The sequence below is a fragment of the Salmo salar genome, chromosome ssa26 (assembly GCF_905237065.1).
Source record: "Salmo salar chromosome ssa26, Ssal_v3.1, whole genome shotgun sequence".
Lineage (NCBI taxonomy): Eukaryota > Metazoa > Chordata > Actinopteri > Salmoniformes > Salmonidae > Salmo > Salmo salar.
In genome coordinates, this window is record NC_059467.1 from 32,504,844 (window position 1) to 32,532,675 (window position 27,832).

The following is a 27,832-nucleotide window of genomic DNA, read 5'->3' on the forward strand; positions in this document are numbered from 1 at the left end:
TCATGTCACCAGAATAAGACCCTGGATATTTATTGGAAAGGCACATCAAGCTCATCACCTTGTACCTTCACCACCCTGTAAAGTTAACATATTTAATCTGTAGCCTAAGTCGTAGTGGGAGGACCACACAAAATGTCATCGTGTGACTTAAATTTACTTAGATGTATGATGTCTATCTCAATATTAGTGTAGAAAAGCGTTTCCACCGCCATTTCTTGCATTAGACATTTTAGACACAAAAAGATCCTACCTTGTCTCAGCGATTTTAGCATGTAAATCTTGGTGAGAATAAAAAGTGGGATGCATGCCAGCAAAGTCACTACACAACACAATACATTAATAGCACTATAACGGTGACAAGCGGTGCCCACAACCTGTTAGGGCCGACATAAAGCTGTCCCATAACAAGCTACACCTGGCTATCAGCAGAGCCTTGTCTGGCAGGGAAACACTTCTTTCAGCTTCATTTACTGCCTTTTAAAAAAACATGGCTGACTTGCTTAAACAAATGTGGTTTCTACTGACAATTGAGATGTACAAACTACGGCATAAGGGGGGAGACCGGCAAGCCACCTGCCCTGAATGATGGGTCGCCACTGCCTTGTATAGCGTATTTTGTTTTATCGACATTTGGAAAGTTACAACATTTATATTATATCTCTATGTGGAGCGCGCCAAATCTTTTGCCAAATTCCAAAATCAAAAAACTCAAAGTGCAAGAGCAAAACTAAGATGACAAGGTTACCTGACTGGCAGGTGAGTGACGTACTTTACTCGTATGAAAAGGCTGGATGAAAAACTGGTTAGTAAGACAGTTTGTCAGCTATTTTTGGAGGCCTTGGTGGTGATTGTGTGTCTCTCAGCATCTCCCAGCGGTAGTTTTGGCCTCTCTCCTCCCTGCAGCCTCAGCGTCTCCCAGCGGTAGTTTTGGCCTCTCTCTCCTCCCTGCAGTCTCAGCGTCTCCCAGCGGTAGTTTTGGCCTCTCTCTCCTCCCTGCAGCCTCAGCGTCTCCCAGCGGTAGTTTTGGCCTCTCTCTCCTCCCTGCAGTCTAGCGTCTCCCAGCGGTATTTCCTCTCTTCCCTGCAGCCTCAGCGTTCCCAGCGGTAGTTTTGGCCTCTCTCTCTTCCCTGCAGTCTCAGCGTCTCCCAGCGGTAGTTTTGGCCTCTCTCTCCTCCCTGCAGCCTCAGCGTCTCCCAGCGGTTGTCTTAGCCTTGTTGATCAGTGTGTGTAGGTAACAGTAGAAGTACATCAGGTTGTCGTACTGTCCTGTGTACTCCTGTCTCAGACACAGCTCCTGGTAGTCCTTGAGGAAGTAGTAGACAGCCTCTATGGTTGCCAGATAGGTGTCTGGAGAACCTTTCTGATGGCGCCAGAAACACGTCTTCCTGGTCTTCAGCTCCACACGGAGCAACGCTGCAGGGACAGAGAAAAGAACAGTCCATCAGTCATTATCAGGGCCAGGAGTTTTTCCTATTCACGTTGTGACCCGACCAGGAAAAACTCTGGGCTCTAGTTGTAGGCTATTAACTAGGTAATAAAGTAGTTCCCCCATGTAATGTACAGCACTTTAAGCTACATCAATGCTATATCTATCATAATTACCCTGTAGCCTCTCATCTGTGATGATTCTGGTGGTCTGGTTCCATGTGCTATCGATAAACACCACTCTCTGGAGGGGACAGGCCCCTGGTGTCTCAGTCTGGCCCTCTATCCCTGCTTCCCCTCCCCTCTCTTCTGTGTGTGTGGCTCCTGATGTCTGTCCCTCAGCCTGCTGTGTGGCCCCTGGCGGCTCCTCGGCTCTGGGCCTCTTTGGGGACGGTTCCTCATCTGGGGAGGCAGCTGATTTCATGTCAGCCAGGTTCTGTAATCTCCATGTCATCTCCTCCACTGAAACTGATCCAGGACCAGGGAACACCAGCACTACCTAAACATGCGCACGCACACACACACACACACACACACACACACACACACACACACACACACACACACACACAATACTTGTCACAGTCATTTCAAGTCAACATAATACAAATGGTATTAATATTATCTAATCAGGTTACGTTAGAATGACACATTTTTATGTATATGATGTGGTAGACAAACTGTTTGTTAGTTAATCAGGCTCACATTGTTCTCTGAATAGTTGTTCATATGAGGAAAAGCTGACTAACTTTGTCTGTGTCATCTTCATACTCAGGTATGCAGGGGTAGGTGTAGATGGTGACATCATCAGGGGCGAGGATCTTGGCGTGTATGGCTGTGCTCTTCCCATCAACCTCACTGGGATGCTTGATGATGTCAATCTTTATAGGGAGCTGCAAACAAGTTAGAGGAAGTTTACAGTGTGACCAACCATGTTCATCAATTACAGGTCAGGTATTACCAATACAAACAGTCACCACATGTACTGTGAATTGTCTCAAACGTGTATCTATACCTACACCATAAGCTTGATCATTAGTTGAATCAGGTGTGTTCTTTCATGATGGGCTGTAACAAAAGCCTGCATCTGCACCAGAACCGAAGTACACTTCAATCTAGTGTGTGTGGCACCGTAAGTTGTACTATCTCTGACACCCCATATCTGCAGGCTAGTGCTTTAATAAAACCCATCAGACTGGCCACTACAAGCCTGTGTGCTTAAATAAAACCAATCAGACTGGCCACTACAAGCCTGTGTGCTTTAATAAAACCCATCAGACTGGCCACTACAAGCCTGTGTGCTTTAATAAAACCAATCAGACTGGCCACTACAAGCCTGTGTGCTTTAATAAAACCCATCAGACTGGCCACTACAAGCCTGTGTGCTTTAATAAAACCAATCAGACTGGCCACTACAAGCCTGTGTGCTTTAATAAAACCAATCAGACTGGCCACTACAAGCCTGTGTGCTTTAATAAAACCAATCAGACTGGCCACTACAAGCCTGTGTGCTTTAATAAAACCAATCAGACTGGCCACTACAAGCCTGTGTGCTTTAATAAAACCCATCAGACTGGCCACTACAAGCCTGTGTGCTTTAATAAAACCAATCAGACTGGCCACTACAAGCCTGTGTGCTTTAATAAAACCCATCAGACTGGCCACTACAAGCCTGTGTGCTTTAATAAAACCAATCAGACTGGCCACTACAAGCCTGTGTGCTTTAATAAAACCCATCAGACTGGCCACTACAAGCCTGTGTGCTTTAATAAAACCAATCAGACTGGCCACTACAAGCCTGTGTGCTTTAATAAAACCAATCAGACTGGCCACTACAAGCCTGTGTGTGTTATGTTTAATAGGGCCAATAAGGAGAACAGCGCTCCAGATCTTTCCCTGACCTTGACGGAGGGGATTTCCTGCTGGCTGACGCCCACTAAAGAGCAGCAGGTGTAGCAGAAGAACATCCGGGAGCCTCCGCAGCTAGAACACTTCAGCCTGCCTCTCTGCTGCGCCTGCTCCAGCTCCCTGTGGGGAGCCAGCTTCAGACCATGGAGGGGAGGGGAGGCAGGGTTCTGTTTGGTTACTGGTTTGGAGTCCTTGTCAGGATGTTGGCTTTTAGCCAGTGGTGATTTGGGAGAGGAGGACACGTCCACGCCGCCGGGACTGGCTAGCACGTCCAAACTGGACATCCTGCTGTCTGACTGGAGGTGGCTGACAACAAACAAAACATCAGGTGCACAGCCTGGGACGTAGTTATACCAGTTAGCTAAGTAGTTGGCTCGCTACTAAGCAAGTCACAACAAATAAGTCAAAAGCCTGCATTTCAAAACATTGCAATGTGGATAACTCATTCAAAAGATATAGAATTTTAAATCAATGGTCCCTTCTATTGTCACAAGAAAATGCAATGAGTAATTTCAAAAAAATATATATATGGTTTTAAATACATTAATACCAATAATGAAAAAATACAATGTTGACACAGGTATGTTGAGAATATTGGTCTATTGAGAGAACTTTTCTACCCATCTCAGCTAAAGTGGGGTGGGAAATACTCAGTCGGTTCCCTACTAACCAAATATGGTTAGTTTTGGAGTGGGACTGTGTAATACATACCCAGCAGCACTTCGTTCTCCGCCCCCTCTAACGCCCAATGCAATATACTGTAATAGACAGTACATGGGATATATATTGGCTTGTAGAGAGAAAGGTCTAAAAAGTTGTCTCCACTAACGTGGGCTGGGAAATACTCAGTAGGGCCTCTACCAGGGTTTCCTTTAGCTGGTAATTGCTTTTGGCCGTTCTTTTTTTTATGCAGATAAAATTGTTGCCGGCCAAATTGACCAGGAGAAAAAACAATGGTAGACAGGCTATCAGTGCATCACCCACCACTTTACAATGTGAGCTGGAGGCAGTATGCATTTTTAAAACATACTTAATTGTTTGAAACCCGAATGTTTGACCACATTGTGAGGCATGTCTTACATTGCTTGAAAACCCAACCATAGAAACATGAAGGCAATTATTTTATAAAGACTTCATAGGCGTCACACGAGTTTCAAGTTTGGGGAGCATATCATTTCTTCTACCGATCTGCGTGCCAGTTATGATTTTCATATGCACATTTTCATGGAATAGTTTAATTTCAACAATAACATTTTTTGGTTTCTCAATCATTGTCTCGTGGTTAATTAAAACATTCTTAATGTTAATCAGCACCAGTCTCTGACATATGGACACATTTATACACTGATCATTGGTGGTTAAATAGCTTAAATGATCGCATGGAGCTCAGCGATGGCCGATGCAGCCGTTGGCCTAGAACTTCCATTATCAACTAAGTTAAAATACATAAAGCCGACAAATAAAAACAGTAGAAAATATACTGATAAATTCGGATTCTTTCACATTCATCTCTCAACTCAGCCTGTCTGCCTCCCTTTCTATCTGTCTGTCTTGGCTTGAGCAACAACTTTAAACATCAGCTACCTGAGCTGCTAACCGATCGCTGCAGCTGTACATAGTCCATCTGTAAATTGCCCACCCAATCTACCTACCTCATCCCCATACTGTTTTTATTTTACTTTTCTGCTCTTTTGCACACCAGTATTTCTACTTGCACATCATCATCTGCTCATTTATCACTCCAGTGTTAATCTGCTAAATTGTAATTATTCGCTACTATGGCCTATTTATTGCCTACCTCCTCATGCCTTTTGCACACACAGTATATAGACTTTTTTTCCCTACTGTGTCATTGACTTGTTTATTGTTTACTCCATGTGTAACTCTGTGTTGTTGTCTGTGTCATACTGCTTTGCTTTATCTTGGCCAGGTCGCAGTTGTAAATGACAACTTGTTCTCAACTAGCCTACCTGGTTAAATAAAGGTGAAATAATTATATATATTTTTTTAATCCCACATACAGTGTATTGCGTTGCAGAGATAGGAGTGGCTGAAGTAAGGAGTCACCAGTACTCTGTATTAAACCCGTTGCCCAGCACAAGAGACCCATTTAAGTTTTGCAGAATCTATTGAATAATTTCAATAACATTATTTGTATTTTATTAAAAGTGTATTTCTTTAAATATAGCCTACACAATAGCTTAACATACCAGTATCTGTTTAAACTTTCAAAATACATGCTGGTATAAACAATACAATATTTAAATTATCAAATTATCCATACATTTATTCAGAGGTCGTTGCAATGCTGTGAAAAAAAGTTGTACCACAGAACAATGAGACAGATATTTCACCGGATGTATAAATGTGAAACCTCCGCTTGGCGTTTCCACTCACTACCAAGTATGGTAGTAAGAGGAAGCCCAGTGGAAGAAGATGGATTTTGGCCGATATTGTGCAAATTTCTCATTGATGAAATATTTGATCTCAGGACAGTTTTCTGTAACCAAAACTAGAATATGTTATGAACAGAGTGGACTGCGTTTTGTAGACTTTAACCTTTGCCAAAGTTGTACAAAATTGCGTGGTTTAGAAGGAGCGCAAAGGTGAATTTAGTTATTGCACACTTCAGAGTAGGAAGTTCCTAACGGAAATATGCATATTATTGCTAGAACGGGCTAATATAATCTCGCTAGCTCGTGCTTGGCTCTGCCCACTCTGACTAATTTGTTCCGATTGGAAACGACAGGCTGTGGTCTATCTTGGTTTAGTTATAAAAGTATTTGGTTGTACTGCACCAGAGTGCCATTTTTTAAAATATATTACCAAAGTTTAGCATGTCTTTACAAGGGGAATGCCGGGCATAATATCCCGTTGCTAGGAGAACGGTAATGTCAGGACTGCAGTGTGAAAGCAAAGAGTTTTATACCTAACCCATTGTGCTAACTTAGTTAGCTAGAATCTTGTTGCAGATAATGATAGCTAGCTAAATTAGCTTGAGGCTATAAACACGTTCATATAGCGATACAAGGAATGTTTTTATCTAACCGTGGAAGACATAAATCCCATTTCACAATTCATTAACGTTACCTGTTAAAAATGAGACCCGATCCAATTGATTTAGAGCAATTGTCGATGTACTCTGAAGCGGAGCAAGCATGGACTCGTTCTACGCCGGAAGTATCAACCGGAAGAAGTTAGCAGCGCGAATGTTAATGAGAGCTGTTACCTAGCAACGGAACACATGCGTAATATTTTTACAGCCAGGGCTGAGCATCTTTGGAGGGTCAGAGACAAAACATGACTAAACAACAAGACCCAGAGGACGATGAAGAAATCCTGAGCACGTTTGAAAAGTTTGTTCGGAATCAGGGACTGGTAAGAAAAGCCTTATAAACAATGGTTATTTATTAGATACTGCTGCCAATGTGTTAATTTGACGTTAGCTAACGTTAACCAGTAGTTCCTAGCACAGTCCAGGCAAGATTACATAGTGTAGACAATTTTGTTTTCTCCCATATGTTAAGCTGTAAGAATTCTCTTGATAATTGTATACACTACCGGTCAAAAGTTTTAGAACACCTACTCATTCAAGGGTTTTTCTTAATTTTGACTATTTTCTACATTGTTGAATAATAGTGAAGACATCAAAACTATGAAATAACACATATGGAATCATGTAGTACCCCAAAATATATTTTATATTTGAGATTCTTCAAATAGCTACCCTATTTGAAGGAGTTCCCACATATGCTGAGCACTTGTTGGCTGCTTTTCCTTCACTCTGCAGTCCGACTCATCCCAAACCATCTCAATTGGGTTGAGGTTGGGTGATTGTGGAGGCCAGGTCATCTGATGCGGCACTCCATCACTCACCTTCTTGGTAAAATAGCTCTTACACAGCCTGGAGGTGTGTTGGGTCATTGTCCTGTTGAAAAACAAATGATAGTCCCACTAAGCCCAAACCAGATAGGGTGGCATATCGCTGCAGAATGCTGTGGTAGCTATGCTGGTTAAGTGTGCCTTGAATTCTAAATAAATCACAGACAGTGTCACCAGCAAAGCACCCCCACACCATCACACCTCTTCCTCCATGCTTTACGGTGGGAAATACACATGCGGAGATCATCCGTTCACCCACATCACGTCTCACAAAGATATGGCGGTTGGTACCAAAAATCTCAAATTTGGACTCCAGACCAAAGGACACATTTCCACTGGTCTAATGTCCATTGCTCATGTTTCTTGGCCCAAGCAAGTCTCTTCTTATTGGTGTCCTTTAGTAGTGGTTTCTTTGCAGGAATTCGACCCTGAAGGCCTGATTAACACAGTCTCATCTGAACAGTTGATGTTGAGATGTGTCTGTTACTTGAACTCTGTGAAGCATTTATTTGGGCTGCAATTTCTGAGGCTGGTAACTCTAATGAACTTATCCTCTGCAGCAGAGGTAACTCTGGGTCTTCCTTTCCTGTGGCGGTCCTCATGAGAGCCAGTTTCATCATAGCGCCTGATGGTTTTTGCGACTGCGCTTGAAGAAACTTTCAAAGTTCTTGACATTTTCCGTATTGACTGACTTTCATGTCTTAAAGTAATGATGGTCTGTTGTTTCTCTTTGCATATTTGAGCAGTTCATAATATGGACTTGGTCAATTACCAAAATAAGGCTATCTTCTGTATACCACCCCTACCTTGTCACAACACAACTGATTGGCTAAAACGCATTAAGAAGGAAAAAAATTCCACAAATGAACTTTTAAGAAATGCATTCCAGGTGACTACCTCATGAAGATGTTTTAGAGAACGCCAAGAGTGTGCAAAGCTGCATCAAGGCAGAGGGCTATTTGAAGAATCTCAAATATAAAATATATTTATATACTACATGATTCTATATGTGTTATTTCATAGTTGTTATGTCTTCACTAATATTCTAACATGTAGAAAATAGTAAAAATAAAGAAAAACCCTTGAATGAGTATAGGTGTTCTAAAACCTTTGACTGGTAGTGTAGGTTTTTGAGATGGATAACAACATGATAATAATCAACATAAATACTCACATGTAACAAATAGTCCTACATCATGATACTGAAACGGTCTCTCAACATTTTCTGTAGGTTGACTGGCCCGTTGCGTTTGAGGAGAATATAGAGATATCATCCCACTTCAAACATTACAGTCATCTCAGACTACTATGACTACTTTAAAGTAAACGTGCCGTTCCCAGTGGAGGTCACCATGTCCTTCTCCAAGAGCATAGAGGAGCTATATTCCAAGATAAAACTACATGCATCCATAATGTCACAAGAACAGAGCAAAAACAAGAATGCGGAGTCAGTGTTTGATGATATGAATAAATGTAAGTAGCTACACTACCCACAGCTCTCAAATTCACCATCAGACCAAATTGTGTATTTCTAACCCAGATCATTGAAACATAGGGCTGCTGTGAAGTGGTGATACCGTTGCCATTATCTCAATGTTTCTTTCTCAGATAAAATGTATGTGCAAAGAGCACATCGAATCATGAAAGAGCAGGTAATGATTTTCAGACAGTGAAATTGCAGAGTTGCAGTTATAATTATTTGTATTAGATTTGATCATTAAATAGGATGATTCTGATTTACAACAACGTTGACTGTTTAATTCCAGAGTGAGGCAGTGTCACGGAGCTTGGACATCAAGGTGAGTCTGTTGTCTTGTCTGTTTATGGCTCTTTACACCATGAGGGACATACAGTATCTCACAAAAGTGAGTACACCCCTCACATTTTTGTAAATATTTGAGTATATCTTTTCATGTGACAACACTGAAGAAATAACACTCTGCTACAATGTAAAGTAGTGAATGTACAGCTTGTATAACAGTGTACATTTGCTGTCCCCTCAAAATAACACAACACACAGCCATTAATGTCTAAACCGCTGGCAACAAAAGTGAGTACACCCCTAAGTGAAAATGTCCAAATTGGGCCCAATTAGCCATTTTCCCTCCCCGGTGTCATGTGACTCGTTAGTGTTACAAGGTCTCAGGTGTGAATGGGGAGCAGGTGTGTTAAATTTGGTGTCATCGCTCTCACACTCCCTCATACTGACTGGTCACTGGAAGTTCAACATGGCACCTCATGGCAAAGAACTCTCTGAGGATCTGAAAATAATAATTGTTGCTCTACATAAAGATGGCCTGGGCTATAAGAAAATTGCCAAGACTCTGAAACTGAGCTGCAGCACGGTGGCCAAGACCATACAGCAGTTTAACAGGACAGGTTCCACTCAGAACAGGCCTCGCCATGGTCGACCAAAGAAGTTGAGTGCACGTGCTCAGCGTCATATCCAGAGGTTGTCTTTGGGAAATAGACGTATGAGTGCTGCCAGCATTGCTGCAGAGGTTGAAGGGGTGGGGGGTCAGCCTGTCAGTGCTCAGACCATACGCCGCACACTGCATCAAATTGGTCTGCATGGCTGTCGTCCCAGAAGGAAGCCTCTTCTAAAAATGATGCACAAGAAAGCCCGCAACAGTTTTGCTAAGACAAGCAGACTAAGGACATGGATTACTGGACCCATGTCCTGTGGTCTGATGAGACCAAGAAACTTATTGGGTTCAGATGGTGTCAAGCGTGTGTGGCGGCAACCAGGTGAGGAGTACAAAGACAAGTGTGTCTTGCCTACAGTCAAGCATGGTGGTGGGAGTGTCATGGTCTGGGGCTGCATGAGTGCTGCCGGCACTGGGGAGCTACAGTTCATTGAGGGAACCATGAATGCCAACATGTACTGTGACATACTGAAGCAGAGCATGATCCCCTCCCTTCGGAGACTGTGCCGCAGGGCAGTATTCCAACATGATAAGGACCCCAAACACATCTCCAAGACGACCACTGCCTTGTTAAAGAAGCTGAGGGTAAAGGTGATGGACTGGCCAAGCACGTCTCCAGACCTAAACCCTATTGAGCATCTGTGGGGCATCCTCAAACGGAAGGTGGAGGAGTGCAAGGTCTCTAACATCCACCAGCTCTGTGATGTCGTCATGGAGGAGTGGAAGAGGACTCCAGTGGCAACCTGTGAAGCTCTGGTGAACTCAATGCCCAAGAGGGTTAAGGCAGTGCTGGAAAATGATGGTGGCCACACAAAATATTGACACTTTGGGCCCAATTTGGATATTTTCACTTAGGGGTGTACTCACTTTTGTTGCCAGCGGTTTAGACATTAATGGCTATGTGTTGTGTTATTTTGAGGGGACAGCAAATTTACAGTTATACAAGCTGTACACTCAGTACTTATTGTAGCAAAGTGTAATTTCTTCAGTGTCACATGAAAAGATATACTCAAATATTTACAAAAATGTGAGGGGTGTACTCACTTCTGTGAGATACTGTATCTCTCTGGTGTTTACTTAGTTAAACTGAGTTGTGTTTCTCCAGGACTATGACTACCCAGGGTTTGATGCAGTCGAGGACACTGACATCCCAGGACATCCTGATGCCTTACAGCGTCTGAGGCCCAAGGCTTTAATGTACGTACCTGCAATCTTATATCTACTCTGTGTGTATGTGTACCAGACCAGAGTTCTGCTCTCCCTCATCACAGGGGAATACTGTGGCAGCTCTGCAACCAATCACGTTAATCTAAGAAGCAGCCAGGCTCCTATTAAAGTCCTGTAGTATTAACAGTCCCAGGCTACATCCTAAATGGTACCCTATTCCCTATATAGTGCACTACTTTTAACCAGGGCCCGTAGTTTCCCATAGGGCTCTGGTCAAAAGTAGTGCACTATACAGAAACGGAGAGACAAATGAAAGGCAGAGTAAACCAGCGCTGGGTTAGGTCTTATTTATAACCACAAACACTAATATCCATCCATCGCACTGAAAGCCAGATGTGGCCGGTCCGGGTGATGGAGAGCAGACTTGTTATGGTATGTCAGGTCTCACAGATACCTGAGCTGTCACAGCTTTTAGGAAAAAGAGAAAGGGATCGCATGCAGACTTCGCATGCACGTCAAGCACATGTGTATTGAATGTGGCCCTCTCCCGCTCTCGGTGCATGCGATCGGATTCGACTGCATTCCAAACACACATGATTAATCTCTCACACATGTACTGTAGCTCTGCTGCTGTGTGGCAGTCTTTAACGGCAGGGTGGATTGGTATTCATTGAAAAGTAGATTAGAGATTAGCTAGTTATCTGTAATGCTTTATTTAACACTCCTGTGTCAGCTGGTATTTACCGTCACAATTGGTAACTACCTACCAACAGTAAGGTCATGGTGGCTGTTTCACTGAGTTATCAAAATACTAAAGAATAATTATTGAGCAATTATGTAATTACCATTTAATTGCTGTGTACATAACAGGACAATTCCGTCTCATTGGGGTTAGGCTAATCATCATTAATCCTGCTGTGTGTGTATGATTCTTTACTGCAGCCAGGCTTCCTGAAGATCTGGAGGCCGTTCTTTCTGTGTGATCTGTCCTTGGCTGTTCTCAAAGACACATTCTGGTGGTTCTTCCTCCACAGATTTAAGGTGACTTCACTCCAACCTTTGTGATGCGCTTTATCAATGCAACCAAGACATGTAACTTTGATACATATATTAATATGATGCAGATGATGGGGGAGACTAGTCTTTTACTCCAGCCTGTACAGTACATCCATCACTGGTAATATAGTATTTATAGATGAATGTGATTTAGAGGAAATGCGTGCAGTGAAAATGATCTTATCTTAAGGTTTCTGCCAGATTTCACAAACTCAGTTATGATATACTCAGTATTAAGCAGAGGCAGTCTTACACGCGTATGCACAATAGAAAGCGTATGCACAATAGAAAGCGTATGCGCAATAGAACTATTGAAATATCAAAATATTGTACGTAATACTTCCTGATAGAGTTGAGTAAATGATGAAATGTATGGCTCTGTGCCTACATTTATTTTAGAATATGTTCTGACAGTTGTTGGATGCTGTCAGGTTAGGTAGCCTGCAGTACCTTACAGTGTGGAATTGTGTGTCAATATCCTCCCAGCCTAATGTGGAGGAGGAGAGCCAGTTGTTTGATCGGCTCTCTGGAGCCTTTGTCTCTCTGCTGATGACCGTTCAGATGGACCTGAAGGACAAGCTCTTTAAGGTACTTATGTATATTTAACGAACACTGTTATCCAGAGAAACTTACATTCAGAGCATTAAGCTATCAGTCATTGCAAGTAGAACCTTCTTCAAAAACAGCTGCTGTCTGTGAAATCACTGCTTGTAACTTACTTGAAGAAAAGACAAGTGAGTGTTTGTGCAAGACAAGGCAGGTGCACCAGTTACAGTAAGGACTGTGTTCCAGGTGTATGCAGACTGCCTGGCCCAGGCGGTCTACGCAGCTTTCTACGGAGCGTTCCCCATAGTCCATGGAACGTCTAGGCCATGACTTCAAGACAGACCTGACTGACCTCATCTCCCTCTGGGTGTCAGGTTAGTGTTATTGTTTGGGACTGGTGATCATGGCGTGCAACCACATCACGCTGTGTTTAGAGAGCGGTTTAACATCTCAATGCATTACAGGCTTTCTAAACAACAAAGAACAACAAAGATCAAATCAAAATGTATTTGTCACATGCTTGGTAAACAACAGGTGTAGACTAACAGTGAAATGCTTACATACGGGCCCTTCTCAACAATGCAGAGAGAACAATAGAAACATTTTAGAAAAAAATTGTAACACAAGGAATAAATACACAATGAGTAATGATAACTTGGCTATATACACAGGGTACCAGTACTGAGTCGGTGTGCAGGGGTATGATATAATTTAGGTAGATATGTACATGCAGGTAGTGGTAAAGTGACTACGCAACAGGATAGATGATAAACAGTAGCAGCAGCGTATGTGATGAGTCAAAAGAGTTAGTGCAAAAAGGGTCAATGCAGATAGTCCGGGTAGCTATGTTAACTATTTAGCAGTCTTATGGCTTGGGGGTAGAAGCTGTTCAGGGTGTTGTTGGTTCCAGACCAACAACACCGGTATCGCTTGCCGTTCGGTAGCAGAGACAGACTGGTGTCTTGGGTCGTCCTTTGATAAGAACAACATCCAGTTAGTGTTTAAAAATAGTTTGTCTGTCTCCTGTGTCTCTGTTAGGTGTGAAGCTCACCCTGTTGTCATGGCAGAGCAGGAACCTGGGCTGGCTGGATCCTGTAGACACGTCCGGGAAGAGCCATGGAGAGTCAGCATGTGGTAAGACCTGACCTGTTTCAGATTCACTGAGGGTTTACGTCTACTGACCTGTTTCAGATTCACTGAGGGTTTACGTCTACTGACCTGTTTCAGATTCACTGAGGGTTTACGTCTACTGACCTGTTTCAGATTCACTGAGGGTTTACGTCTACTGACCTGTTTCAGATTCACTGAGGCGTTTACGTCTACTGACCTGTTTCAGATTCACTGAGGGTTTACGTCTACTGACCTGTTTCAGATTCACTGAGGGTTTACGTCTACTGACCTGTTTCAGATTCACTGAGGGTTTACGTCTACTGACCTGTTTCAGATTCACTGAGGGTTTACGTCTACTGGCCTGTTTCAGATTCACTGAGGGTTTACGTCTACTGACCTGTTTCAGATTCACTGAGGGTTTACGTCTACTGGCCTGTTTCAGATTCACTGAGGGTTTACGTCTACTGACCTGTTTCAGATTCACTGAGGGTTTACGTCTACTGACCTGTCACATAACGCTGTGATGTAGTGAAGGCATGACTTGATAGTTAAACGTTAAACTGTCCAGTCATCCTGACTGTGGTGCCGTGGCCTCGCTGAGTGTTGGCACACAACAAACCATCACTGGACTGTGGACAGATTTAGAGGAGGGACATAACTGAATACTTACCAGAAAGTAGGCTATGAAATTCATTCACTTATATTCTCACAATATTCTGTTGATCTTGGTTTGTAGCTTGTGCTCATAACTCTCAGCCATGGATTTATACAGTGTGTGTAACTGATTATCTCTCTGTGGTTTAGATTTGTCACTAGACAGGAGAGTGTGTAATGTTAGTGCTGTTTGAAAGTGTTGTGGTGTTCTGGGGGTTCCGTGCTAAGCTTCCAAACACTCCAGACTCTCCGGGGGAAACAAGGTTCAAATGTATCAAGTTCAGCTGCTGCCAGGGCCTTCCTGGGTCTCCCCCGAGTCTCCCCCTGGAACCCCCTACACCCTCCTCGTTTCCCCTCTCACCCCTACCCTTCCCTCCACACATGCTGTTGGCATTAAGCACACATGTTGTCTCATTTGTTCCTGCTTCGCCACAAATGCATGCAGGGCCTACTGCCGTCCGCTGTGCTTAAAGTGTGTCTCTGGATCGTAGTAGATCGTTCCTCACATTACTTTAACAAGTGGAGAGTTTGCTGCTGTGCAACACTGATGCTGATGTTACTGTAGCTGATTCCACTCATCACCAGCGTTCATGCCACTCTAACTCGGTGGTCAAAAGTAGTGCACTACATAGGGAATTTGCTGCCATTTGGGTTTAGACTAAACCTAATGACCTGTTTCAGACTGACTGAGGGTTATTCTTTTCATTATCCAAGTTCACAGTATTGTTGAATAATAGAGGACCATACATGGTGTTGAGACCAGTCAGGCTACTGTTCTGCCTGTCTCAGGTTCCATCTTGTTTTGGTGATGTTCTTTAGGCCTTTTGGTTGCAGACCACAGGACAAACATAATATACAACAAACTGGAATAAAGGAGACTGGACTACACTTAATATTTGTATGGTTTCTATTTATACAGCCAAGCAAAAGGTCAGGAGAATGTCTTGGAATGTTTGGGATACATGTTTGACTCCCTACAGATGTAGGATCTTAATTTGATCACCCTGTTGAAGGAGAACTTTCCTGCAATGCAGGACATTTAAAACTTGTAGTGTATTTTAGGTTTTGAAAAGGTTTCTGAAGTTTGTAATTTCCACTGTGTCTGTCTTCCATTATATATTTATTTTAGGTCTAAAGAAACATGAAGAAAATGCAGTCTATTTCAGAAGAACATAATAGCATACTCTGAGTCCTTATGTTAGGCCCCGATTTGGCTATGCCATATGGTTGTGGGCTACACTACTTCATTGGGCTACCGAGTGGCGCAGCGGTCTAAGGCACTGCATCTCAGTGCTAGAGGCGTCAGTACAGACATCCTGGTTCGAATCCAGGCTCTATCACAACCGGCCGTGATTGGGAGTCCCATAGAGCGGCGCACAATTGGTCCAGCTATAAGGGGTGCGTAACTGGTGGCAGGGAAGTCAGACACAGGAGAGCAGAACTGGGTAATAACCAGAGCAGTTTAATGATCAAAACCAACGGCATCCAGAATAACAAAATTTGGGTACAAAACCCATCGTGCACCAGTCACAATGTGCACAAGCACTTACAACAAACAATTTCACACACAGACATGGGGGGGAACCGAGGGTTAAATACACGACAAGTAATGAGGGAAATGTGAACCAGGTGTGTGGGAAAACAAGACAAAACAAATGGGAAATGAAAGGTGGATCGGCGATGGCTAGAAGACCGGTGACATCGAACGCCGCCCGAGCAAGGAGAGGAACCGACTTCGGCGGAAGTCGCGACACCAGCGTCGTCCGGGTTTGGCCGGTGTAGGCCGCCATTGTAAATAAGAATTTGTTCTTAACTGACTTGCTTAGTAAAAAAGAAGGTACAAAAATATTAAGCAGACATGTTTGCTTAGAATTCCGTGGAATTATTTTATAGTATGAAGAATGCAATTGAATTTAACTGAATAAAATATAAATTATATTTTCTCCTGATGATTGGAGGGAGTGCGCACATCCAGCTATTCTGTGTTGACCAGTTAACAAAGAAACAGGTCCTCCTATATGCTTCATTTAGAGTTATTTATGCAACATTAGTTGTGATACAAATGTTGGGCTGTATGTTTATATTTTTAATACATTCTAAGGCTGTATGATGTGACTCTAATGATGATATGAAAAAAGTTGCATGAAAGGCATGAGCTCTGCTTGTTTTTTGCGCAGGCTGAACACACTTCATCACTCTCATTCACAATTTGACAAGCACTTGATCATGCCTCGAATTTCCCAGTGGCATCCCATTTGTGTGGCCGTAAAGCCCCCTAAAAAAATCATTCCATTTGCGGCCAGTGGATGTTGTGCCCTTGGACTGAATATAATTCCCTTCTCCCGACTGCGTGCTCCGAAGCACCTCACTCACATGGCTCTCTCAGATAACTAAATTCTTATTAGCCAATGCACGTCACGTGATCGGGTCCTTTTCACAGGCTACAAGTGAAGACGGACACATCTGGTGCACAACTGCGCGTCCTAAGCGCATATTGAAGATGTTGGAAGAACTGTCCACATTTACTTTTTGTCTGCCAACAAGATGAATAGGCCTAATGAACAGCAAAAGCACTAGCCTATGTCAATCTACTATTCCCCATAGTACAAAAGTTGACCTATTCAATTTTTCAACTTGTCCTTCAGTGTGTCACGTGAATACTCATACTTAAATTGTATTATTTAAAGTGAGTAACGGAAAAACAAGACACAGACCGACAGCTAACAGATTTGCAGGCTAAACAAACAGCAGTGCAAATACAACTACCCACAATCAGACAGGTGAAAACAAGCTCCCTAAATATGACTCTCAATCAGGAACAACGATGTACAGCTGTTCCTGATTGAGAGCCACACCAGGCCAACAAAGAAATACACAAACTAGAAAAACCTAGAACACCAACACTAGAACATATACCAAAAACCCCGGAACACATAAATACAATACCCCTCTACATACACATAACCCCCAAACCATATAAAACAAATACCCCCTGCCACGTCCTGACCAAACTACAATAACAAATAACCCCTATTACTGGTCAGGACGTGACACAGTGTGAGAAATAAATATTGCAAACATAGTCTGAGACAGTTGTGGGATGCGATAGATCCCAAATTAATACAACCACTAGCATCAAAAGACCTTTTAAAAGCAATGATGCAACAGTTTGTAACGTTTAGCTTAAAATGTTGATAAACTATTAGGCTATTTCTTCACATTATAAGTGCAGCAATGCGCACACGGCAGTAGGATATAAGCGCAAATGTTCCAAAATGCAATCATTTAGCGGAAAAAAACACCATTCTCAAAAGTGACCGCAAATGCGATTATGCTGTAATTCTTCATTATAAAGGTGCATTTTTATGGCAAAATGTACCTTCCCCAAACTTGAAACTCACGCGCCACCTATGTATGCCAGTTAGGCTCTACACTGGTTGTAAAGCGGATTAATGTGCTTAATTGTAAGAAGTTATTTGCCCACATTAGTTGAGACACTAACCTTATCAAAAAATATAGGCCTATGGACTAGGCTACATGAGGTGTGCAACCATGATTTAATAAAGTCACAAAAAAAGGTATGACGTGTTTCTTGCCTTACTGCTCACAAGCTGGGCATCATTTACTATTGATAATATATCATTCACAAGTGATATTGTCACCCATTACACTATTCTTAATTTAATATTGTTTTTACATTTACTAAATAATATATTTGTGATATTTGTTTCAATTTAGAATGGACATTATCATGCACCTGTCTCAATGCAATTAAATAGTGAATGGAGGACACTTTTCCTGTGGGTCATTTTCATGCCAGCCAGGTAGGCTATACTCCTGTTGTAAAGAGAAGCAATATGCTTAATATTAGGAAAGCTGAGAAATAAATATAGTAGGCCTAGCCTTTAGAAAGCTGATGGGATCAGATTTCTAATAGAGGCCATCAAAACTCTGTTTTCTCATGCAATTGCATAGCCTATAGAAATGTTGCTCAACATGAGCACATGGCCTCTCATTAAATGTTTGATTAGATTTTCGAATACATTTGCATTGATGTCAGTGTGATTAGAGGGACGATATAGTCTCCTCTCTCCTTTATTTTCCTAACCAGCAAGCCTAACCTCCAGTTATCTCTCTCCTCTATGTTTCTAGCAAGCCTTGCTAGCTCTCTGTCCTCTGTTTATAGCAGGCCTTGCTAGCTCTCTCTCCTCTATGCTCCTAGCAGGCCTAGCCAGCTCTCTCCTCTCTCCTCTGTGTTCCTAGCAGGCCTAGCCAGCTCTCTCCTCTCTCCTCTGTGCTCCTAGCAGGCCTAGCCAGCTCGCTCCTCTGTGTTCCTAGCAGGCCTAGCCAGCTCGCTCCTCTCTCCTCTGTGTTCCTAGCAGTCCTAGCCAGCTCTCTCCTCGCTCCTCTATGTTCCTAGCAGGCTTAACCAGCTCTCTCCTCTCTCCTCTATGCTCCTAGTCAGCCTAGCCAGCTCTCTCCTCTTTCCTCTATGTTCCTAGCAGGCCTAGCCAGCTCTCTCCTCTCTCCTCTGTGTTCCTAGCAGGCTTAACCAGCTCTCTCCTCTCTCCTCTGTGCTCCTAGCAGGCCTAGCCAGCTCTCTCCTCTATGCTCCTAGCAGGCCTAGCCAGCTCTCTCCTCTATGCTCCTAGTCAGCCTAGCCAGCTCTCTCCTCTCTCCTCTGTGTTCCTAGCAGGCCTAGCCAACTCTCTCATCTCTCCTCTATGCTCCTAGCAGGCCTAGCCAGCTCTCTCCTCTATGCTCCTAGCAGGCCTAGCCAGCTCTCTCCTCTCTCCTCTGTGCTCCTAGCAGGCCTAGCCAGCTCGCTCCTCTGTGTTCCTAGCAGGCCTAGCCAGCTCGCTCCTCTCTCCTCTGTGTTCCTAGCAGTCCTAGCCAGCTCTCTCCTCGCTCCTCTATGTTCCTAGCAGGCTTAACCAGCTCTCTCCTCTCTCCTCTATGCTCCTAGTCAGCCTAGCCAGCTCTCTCCTCTTTCCTCTATGTTCCTAGCAGGCCTAGCCAGCTCTCTCCTCTCTCCTCTGTGTTCCTAGCAGGCTTAACCAGCTCTCTCCTCTCTCCTCTGTGCTCCTAGCAGGCCTAGCCAGCTCTCTCCTCTATGCTCCTAGCAGGCCTAGCCAGCTCTCTCCTCTTTCCTCTATGTTCCTAGCAGGCCTAGCCAGCTCTCTCCTCTTTCCTCTATGTTCCTAGCAGTCCTAGCCAGCTCTCTCCTCGCTCCTCTATGTTCCTAGCAGGCTTAACCAGCTCTCTCCTCTCTCCTCTATGCTCCTAGTCAGCCTAGCCAGCTCTCTCCTCTTTCCTCTATGTTCCTAGCAGGCCTAGCCAGCTCTCTCCTCTTTCCTCTATGTTCCTAGCAGGCCTAGCCAGCTCTCTCCTCTCTCCTCTATGCTCCTAGCAGGCCTAGCCAGCTCTCTCCTCTTTCCTCTATGTTCTTAGCAGACCCAGCTCTCTTCTCTACAACCCAATTAGCTCCTGTTGGCTGTAGTCTCCTCCACAGCCTGTTGGGAATCCACAGCATTGAGTTAGAAATGTGTTTACATTTTGAACATGTTACAAATTATCTGCTAAGACTAACTTTGCGTGACTTGGCAGAAGCTTTCACCTTGCTCAGACTTTGTTTGGGTCAACCTTATTCGGGGGTTTGCTCTCTCAACTTGACTCTTCATCTGTCAGAGCTGCTCAGAGCCAGATGTGAACCCCAACAGAAGGTAAAGCTCTCATCTATCTGCCTATATGTGTGTGTGTGCCCGTGTGTAGGGTGTGTAGGGTGTGTGGGTATAGTGTGCGTGTGACCGCCTGCCAATACACTCTCCCCTCAATCTGACAGCTCTCAGATTTCACTCAATACAATATACATTTATGAGGGAGTTATTACAACATGTGGTCTGTGTGTTGACATATTTTTATCCGCCACTGCATCAAATTAAGAGATGTATCCAGGACTGTTATTCTGATGTACCTTATCAGACAAGGAATAATGTCATTCATGTGTCTCGTGCATCTCCCTGCTGGACCCTTATCTAAATTAAACTTTTCCCATTTGTATCTTCCCAATGTGTTTTTAATATTGTTGGGACAAAGGACAGCAGATTTGATTATCTAGTCCTTTAGTCATATAAGATGGGAACTAGTCTGGTTAACATCTCTGGAGAGAACTCCACCGCAGTGAGACAGAGCGTTTTATTAACGTCAGCAGTCTGAAGGACCCAGACCTGCAGCAGACCTGCAGCAGACCTGCAGCAGACCTTTAAACTGTGATAAACTGCAGGATGTTGTTTTAGGCCGTCAGTATTAAGAGACTAATGGAAGGTGTTGTTAGAATGATATATGGATCTGTAGGGGGCTTGACTCACCATCTCCCAGCCAAGCTCACATCCTGAAAATATCTTTCGAGATCCTAGAAGATGCTGTAAGATCCTACAATATCTTAGAGGATCACCAGGCAGGGATACTTGTCTCTTGTCAGGGTTTAACCGGTAAACCCACAATCCAATAATACTGTATGCTGTTGTTGTATGATATAAGGTATAAAACATTATGGTACATGAGGCATTGATTAATGCTCAATTTTAAAATCAAATCTTCCTACCATCACATCTTTGGCAGTATGACACTAATTTTGATCCAACTTTGCAAATCAATTTCAATGGAGGTACATAACACACTCCCCACCTCTCGTCATGATCTGTTCCATCTTTACCGAGAACCATATTCCAGATTTTAACAGGGTCATTAGCATCGCGGTTATAGAACACAGTATGATGGTGGAACCCTATGCCATTCTGTATATCAGTGTCTGTGTTTAAAATAAAAAACACTTAAGTTGTCAGATATTTGCTGGTTTATTATCCATATGACAGCAGCACAGCGGATCCTTTTGATATTCCTGCCGAGTTATTCCTAGAATGTCTTGTATTTTGCTGTTCAGTTATTCCTAGAATGTCTTGAATTTTGCTGTTCAGTTATTCCTAGAATGTCTTGTATTTTGCTGTTCAGTTATTCCTAGAATGTCTTGTATTTTGCTGTTCAGTTATTCCTAGAATGTCTTGTATTTTGCTGTTCCTCGAATGTGTTGTTGGCAGGTTGTTGTTTCTCTGGTTCAAACCGAACCCTCTGCTCACGCTCCTGGCCAGCGAGGATTATGGGTAGTGGCAGAATGAGGGCATGGTTTATGTCCCCAAAGATGCCGCAGCAAAACACATCTTAAAAAATAAATAATTTACACTCCAAACACCCCATAATAACTCATATTTGGTTTTTATATAAATAACACAAATAATAACTTACAACAATAGATAATAACACAAACGTTATAGGCCAGTATGGAGATTTTGCAGTTTAGTTGTAACTGTGCAGACAGAGTGAAACGTTATTTAAAAGGCCTTCCTGTAGGTAGTGAGATGAGTACGGTATGTGTGATGTGCTTCAGGAACATCCAAAAACAGAAGAGATTAAAGGAATGAAGTGGTTAAATGAAGCCTCTGGTATGTTGCTGCAGTTAACTTAAATTCCTTAGTGACACCAACAATACCTTAGTAAAGCATTATGGTATCTGGCAGAACATGGAATGTCTCAACAGAAAAAAAGCCTGTATATGTCCCAAATGGCACCCTATTTTCTGAGTAGTGCACTACTTTTAACCAGGGCCCATAGGGCTCCAGTCAAAAGTAGTGCACTATATATAGAATAGGGTGCTAGTTAGGATACATACCTCATCTCAAAGTTAAAAAAAAATACCATTTAACACGTCAGGTGCATAACAGAGATCAACGCTAACAAGTGATTTAATTATAGTGGAGGAAGATCAAGGCATACAGTATAACATACACATTTAACACGCTGTGTGTTCTGGTCTCTCTGTACTTTAATCCAGATATCATTCCTAACTTCATCAGCATCAGCAGCGTTACACTCTTGCATTGTTAAATCTGCGTCCCACATGGCACCCTATTCCCTACATAGTGCACTACTTTTTATTACATTAAAAATACTTTATTTATCCCACAAAGTACATTATTTTATATATGTAGGAAATACAGTGCCATTTGGTACACAGTCATTATCAAACCTTAGTAAATTAATCGGGAGTCAATGAGCAGCTGTCACATGTAATTACATATGTATTTTAGTTCGTACATATATATTTATCAGTATACTGTGTGTGTGTGTGTGTGTGTGTGTGTGTGTGTGTGTGTGTGTGTGTGTGTGTGTGTGTGGGGTGTTAATATATATATATAGATATATATATATATATATATATATATATATATATATATATATATATATATATATGATATATATATAAGTCCAGCTTGCTGTCTGTCTTTACATTGATCCAACGTCAAGCCAACTGAGTTTTTGCTTTGGTTGTTCTCTGCTGACAGTTCATACCTGTTAATATGTATATTGTACTGTTTTCTTATTATACTATGTTTAGTTACACTTTATTTTACAGTCTGCTTTCTACCTGCTATTTACTTACATTACATGGAAACAAATTATCATTACTCAGTTACTAGCTCTTAAACATAACATGGAAACAAATAATTATTACTCAGTTACTAGCTCTTAAACATAACATGGAAACAAATAATTATTACTCAGTTACTAGCTCTTAGAATGTTTGGGATGAAATGAAACATGGAGCACTACAATAGGGACCATTTGATATCACATCGTTTCCAATTTTCTTGATTGATTAAGTAGTTTATAATGAAGCAATAAGGCCCGAGGGGGTGTGGTATATGACCACGGCTAAGGGCTGTTATGCATGAAGCAACACAGAGTGCCCGGATACAGCCCTCAGCCGTGGTATATTGGCCATATACCACAAACCTGAGGTGCCTTATTGCTATTATAAACTGGTTACCAATGGAATTAGAGCAGTAAAAGTACATGTTTTGTCATACCGGTGATATACCACGTTTCTCAGACAATCAGCATTCAGGGCTCAAACCACCCATAATAATAGAAATTATAACCAGCTGTTTGTTTTTGCAAATTCCAGGTAAATACCAACTGTATTTTATTACTTCTCCTATATTCATTACACTATTACCCATTATAATAAGGGAAGTAAAGCTAGTATAATAGTACAACTATTATCAATAATAATACTTTTCTTGAGTAAAGTAAGTGACTGATCAGCTTACTTTGACATTATGTTTTGACATTGCCTGGAGAATTCAGTCAGTAGGAACAGTTTTATTATAAATGTTCTCAAACATCCCTTTTCTAATTCCTTTCCCTGTATTACGTTTATCCCAAAACAACCATTATGTATGCTGAAACAGAGTGCTTGACTTCATCCATATCAAGGATATTGTTAGTATTATTGACCACTACCTGTTTTTTTTTATATATATTTCCACACAGAGAGGTTAGAATAATACTGTGAACTTTTGAAAATCATGATAATTCCCTTTTAGTGTAAGAGCTGTTTGAGAAAACTGCATGACATTTCAGCCTGTTTTGGTGGGATGGAGTTTTGGCCTGCCTGTTGACATCACTAATAAGAGAGTTTCAAATCTCTCTGCCAATAACAGATAGTTTTCAGTTTTCCCCTCCCCACACAGACCACATACTGTCCTAGCTAAATTCTTGCTTGAGAAACTTGCTCTTTGCTAAGAAGCAAATGTTGTTTCTTTTTCACCATTTTTATTGAAATCAATCACAGTAAGGTACTTAATTGTTACTCAGAACAGCTGCATTGGACCTTTAACATTCGCACTCCTGAGGAGGACCGTGCATCAGTTTTAAACTAACCTTGGCTCATGAAGGGATAAGTAACTACAGAACCTATTTACATTGTAAAAGCCAGGAGAGTGGTGTTGTTGATAATGATGAGTAGTTGTATTTTTTTCTGTGTTTGACAGCTAATATGACGTGACTGAAGTGGTATACTGTACAGACTGGAGTTAGATTATATTAAATTATACAACAAAGATCTGCAGCTCAGTTGTCACAACGTCCAAAATCCCAACATGGGTCTCTTCATCCAGACGTCACAGCTTCAGTCCTTTCTGTTCTCAGTCTTTTCTGCTCTCTCAGTCCTCTCTCCTATCCTTCTTTCCTCCTCTTTCTGTCCTCTCTGCTCTCTGTCCTCTCAGCTCTCAGGCCCATCCTCTCTTCTCCTCCTTTAAAGCCCCATTTCTCTCCTCTCCTCTTTCAGTCCTCTCCTGCTCTCCTCCTCTTTCAGTTCTATTCTCCTCTCCTCCTCTTTCAGTCCTCTCTTTCAGTCTTCTCCTCCTCTTTCAGTCTTCTCCTCCTCTTTCAGTCTTCTCCTCCTCTTTCAGTCCTCTCCTCCTCTCAGTCCTCTCTTTCAGTCTTCTCCTCCTCTTTCAGTCTTCTCCTCCTCTTTCAGTCCTCTCCTCTTTCAGTCCTCTCTTCTTTCAGTCCTCTCTTCTTTCAGTCCTCTCCTCCTCTCCTCTTTCAGTCCTCTCTTCCTCTCAGGTTCCAGTCACCTCTTCCTTTTTCAGTCTCCTTCTCTCAGACGCCAGTCCTCTCCTCCTCTCTGCATTTCATGGGAATGAAGTGGGAGGCGACGTGTTCCCTCCTGGTCTTCTTCCCTCTCAGCGGTCTGCCCTTTTGAGACAGAGCAATGAACATCTCTTTGCCGTCTCTACTCGACTTAACAGACGAGTAAGCGTTGAAGTAGTTTTCTAGGAAAATCTCCTTGAAGTTGCAGTTCTCATTGTAGATTTTCTGTAAATAAATAAGGACACAAAATGGGACGATATTAGGCGTGAGGAGGGTTATAAATATTTTATGCTTTTTTTACGTGCTTATGTTTCTCCTATTTATATATGCATCATGTTATGGGTATGCTTGTAATTGTTAAGGGCTGAGGAGTTTTTCAAGATAAAAAAAGAAATGGAATGGAGCTAAGAATGGGCAAAATCCTAAAAGAAAACCTGATTCAGTCTGATTTCCACCAGACACTGGGAGATGAATTAATCTTTCAGCAGGACAATAACCTAAAACACAAGGCACTGTACAGTACAGTGCATTCCAACCCTGTCCAGCAGAGAGAAGGTAGTTTAGTTAATTACCTTGCCTTGCAGCAGGCCAGTCCTGTTCATGGAGATATAGTACTGACTCTTCACTCCTTTGATAGCTAACACTCCTCCCTCAGACACCGTACGGACCTCCAGGATACCTACAGGAGACAGAGGGCAGATATATATATATATAGTATACAGTGCCGAGTGACAGTCTACACACTCCTTGCACAGTTTTCAGATTTTGCTGCCTTAAAATTAAATCTAAAAAATGATTTTTGGTGTGTAGACTTTCCCTAGGGACTGTATATACCCTTTGAGCAACAATCACAGAGGACATACTGTACCTATAAACCTAACAATCACAGGACAAATATCTAAATACTACAGAAGACTGTCAAATATATCAATACCCACAATATATACCTATCAATCACAGTACTGATATAAGAGACTACCACAGTATCTAAATATATATAATATCAGAGAGTCCCAGTCAGGACAGATAGTAGGTATGAGACCATAGAGACCTAATAGCCAATCCCAGTCAAGCGTTCCTCTCCTCTTCTTAGTATTAATTTTCATTAATCTAACAGGAAGGAGGTCTTACTGGTTAATCAGTCTGCGGTTAGGTTGGTCTCTGGATATATCCAGGCAGGCCCTCCTGTCTCTTCTCTGGGTGGCCATTACTAAACCACAGCTTCATGCCACGCAACATATGGGAGGCAGATGAGGCATGCTCCCCCGGGACTGAGAAAACAACCTACTCTCCTGCGCTTTGCACGCTACACCCCAGCCCCATCCTCAGCCCCAACCTCTGCCCCAGCCCCAACCCCAGCCTTAGTCTTCAGACCTATGTCTCAACTCTCTCTCTCACTCTCTGTGGGAGAGGACCAAAAAAACGTCTTTTGCTTGTTGGTTTGCTTTACGTCCATGGAGCACCGCTGAGATTAACAACATCATTTAGATATCTCACGGGATACTCAGATATAAAGTTGATGTGATTTATTTACAACTATTCAAATATGTTGTTAAACTCTTATTCAATTGTTAAAGTCAATTTTACATATCACAATAATTTATATGCATTTAAATATATTATAGACAGTATATGATAAACAAAACACTCTCTTTCTCTGTGAAACCGAACAACTGACTAGAATCGTAGACTAGATTTATCAATCTGTCAAATCTCATAAAATCACGCGTTTCTAAACATTCATAATTTTTTTATGTCTGGATTTACACAAAGAACTCGTTTGGATGCTACAGCAATCAGCTCATTTCCCTGAGATACTAGATCGATGCCTAGCTATAACAATACTTTCTTTTTTTATACATGCATACGTTTGATGTTTTATTACAGGAGTAACAGGAGTAACAGGGCTCCGGGCAGCCGAGCGGAAATGGAGGAAAACTCGCCTCCCTGCGGACCTGGCATCCTTTCACTCCCTCCTCTCTACATTTTCCTCTTCTGTCTCTGCTGCTAAAGCCACTTTCTACCACTCTAAACTCCAAGCATCTGCCTCTAACCCTAGGAAGCTCTTTGCTACCTTCTCCTCCCTCCTGAATCCTCCTCCCCCTCCCCCCCCTCCTCCCTCTCTGCGGATGACTTCGTCAACCATTTTGAAAAGAAGGTTGACGACATCCGATCCTCGTTTGCTAAGTCAAACGACACTGCTGGTCCTGCTCACACTGCCCTACCCTGTGCTTTGACCTCTTTCTCCCCTCTCTCTCCAGATGAAATCTCGCGTCTTGTGACGGCCGGCCGCCCAACAACATGCCCACTTGACCCTATCCCCTCCTCTCTTCTCCAGACCATTTCCGGAGACCTTCTCCCCTACCTCACCTCGCTCATCAACGCATCCTTGACCGCTGGCTACGTCCCTTCCGTCTTCAAGAGAGCGAGAGTTGCACCCCTTCTGAAAAAACCTACACTCGATCCCTCCGATGTCAACAACTACAGGCCAGTATCCCTTCTTTCCTTTCTCTCCAAAACTCTTGAACGCGCCGTGCTTGGCCAGCTCTCTTGCTATCTCTCTCAGAATGACCTTCTTGATCCTAATCAGTCAGGTTTCAAGACTGGGCATTCAACTGAGACTGCTCTTCTCTGTGTCACGGAGGCTCTCCGCACTGCTAAAGCTAACTCTCTCTCCTCTGCTCTCATCCTTCTAGACCTATCTGCTGCCTTTGATACCGTGAACCATCAGATCCTCCTCTCCACCCTCTCCGAGCTGGGCATCTCCGGCACCGCGCACGCTTGGATTGCGTCCTACCTGACAGGTCGCTCCTACCAGGTGGCGTGGCGAGAATCTGTCTCCGCACCACGTGCTCTCACCACTGGTGTCCCCCAGGGCTCTGTTCTTGGCCCACTCCTATTCTCGCTATACACCAAGTCACTTGGCTCTGTCATATCCTCACATGGTCTCTCATATCATTGCTATGCAGATGACACACAATTAATCTTCTCCTTTCCCCCTTCTGACAACCAGGTGGCGAATCGCATCTCTGCATGTCTGGCAGACATATCAGTGTGGATGACGGATCACCACCTCAAGCTGAACCTCGGCAAGATGGAGCTGCTCTTCCTCCCGGGGAAGGACTGCCCGTTCCATGATCTCGCCATCACGGTTGACAACTCCC

The 27,832-nt window shown here is 42.8% G+C and overlaps 2 protein-coding genes and 1 long non-coding RNA gene across 5 annotated transcripts in view; 1 reads left to right on the forward strand and 2 right to left on the reverse strand.

Annotated features, from left to right (window-relative positions):
- Positions 1 to 6,522, reverse strand: dtwd1 (DTW domain containing 1). Of its 3 annotated transcripts, none has more exons than XM_045708831.1 (5): positions 3,327 to 3,639; positions 2,175 to 2,318; positions 1,603 to 1,924; positions 1,183 to 1,413; positions 1 to 1,000 (listed from the first exon to the last, which is right to left on the reverse strand). In XM_045708831.1, the coding sequence occupies exons 1-4, from the start codon at positions 3,615 to 3,617 to the stop codon at positions 1,184 to 1,186; spliced, it is 987 nt and encodes a 328-aa protein (XP_045564787.1). In that variant the 5' UTR covers positions 3,618 to 3,639; the 3' UTR covers positions 1 to 1,000; position 1,183. The 3 variants fall into 3 exon arrangements, with proteins under 3 accessions (XP_045564787.1, XP_045564788.1, XP_014031676.1); XM_045708832.1 differs by having other exon boundaries at positions 1 to 989; positions 1,172 to 1,413; XM_014176201.2 differs by lacking the exon at positions 1 to 1,000 and adding an exon at positions 6,424 to 6,522 and having other exon boundaries at positions 1,089 to 1,413.
- Positions 5,780 to 27,055, forward strand: LOC106587634 (uncharacterized). The gene is made up of 10 exons (XR_006762232.1): positions 5,780 to 6,711; positions 8,447 to 8,688; positions 8,824 to 8,867; positions 8,982 to 9,014; positions 10,747 to 10,838; positions 11,751 to 11,849; positions 12,351 to 12,452; positions 12,657 to 12,784; positions 13,449 to 13,544; positions 27,007 to 27,055. It is a non-coding gene; the product is annotated as an uncharacterized lncRNA (long non-coding RNA).
- Positions 24,512 to 27,832, reverse strand: part of LOC106587666 (fibroblast growth factor 7) — a 42,865-nt gene continuing 39,544 nt past the window's right edge. The window contains exons 3-4 of the mRNA XM_014176250.2: positions 25,241 to 25,347; positions 24,512 to 24,893 (exon numbers count right to left, since the gene is read on the reverse strand). Of these exons, the coding sequence (XP_014031725.1) occupies positions 24,678 to 24,893; positions 25,241 to 25,347 (323 nt within the window). The 3' untranslated portion in view covers positions 24,512 to 24,677. The remainder of the gene's footprint in view (positions 24,894 to 25,240; positions 25,348 to 27,832) is intronic.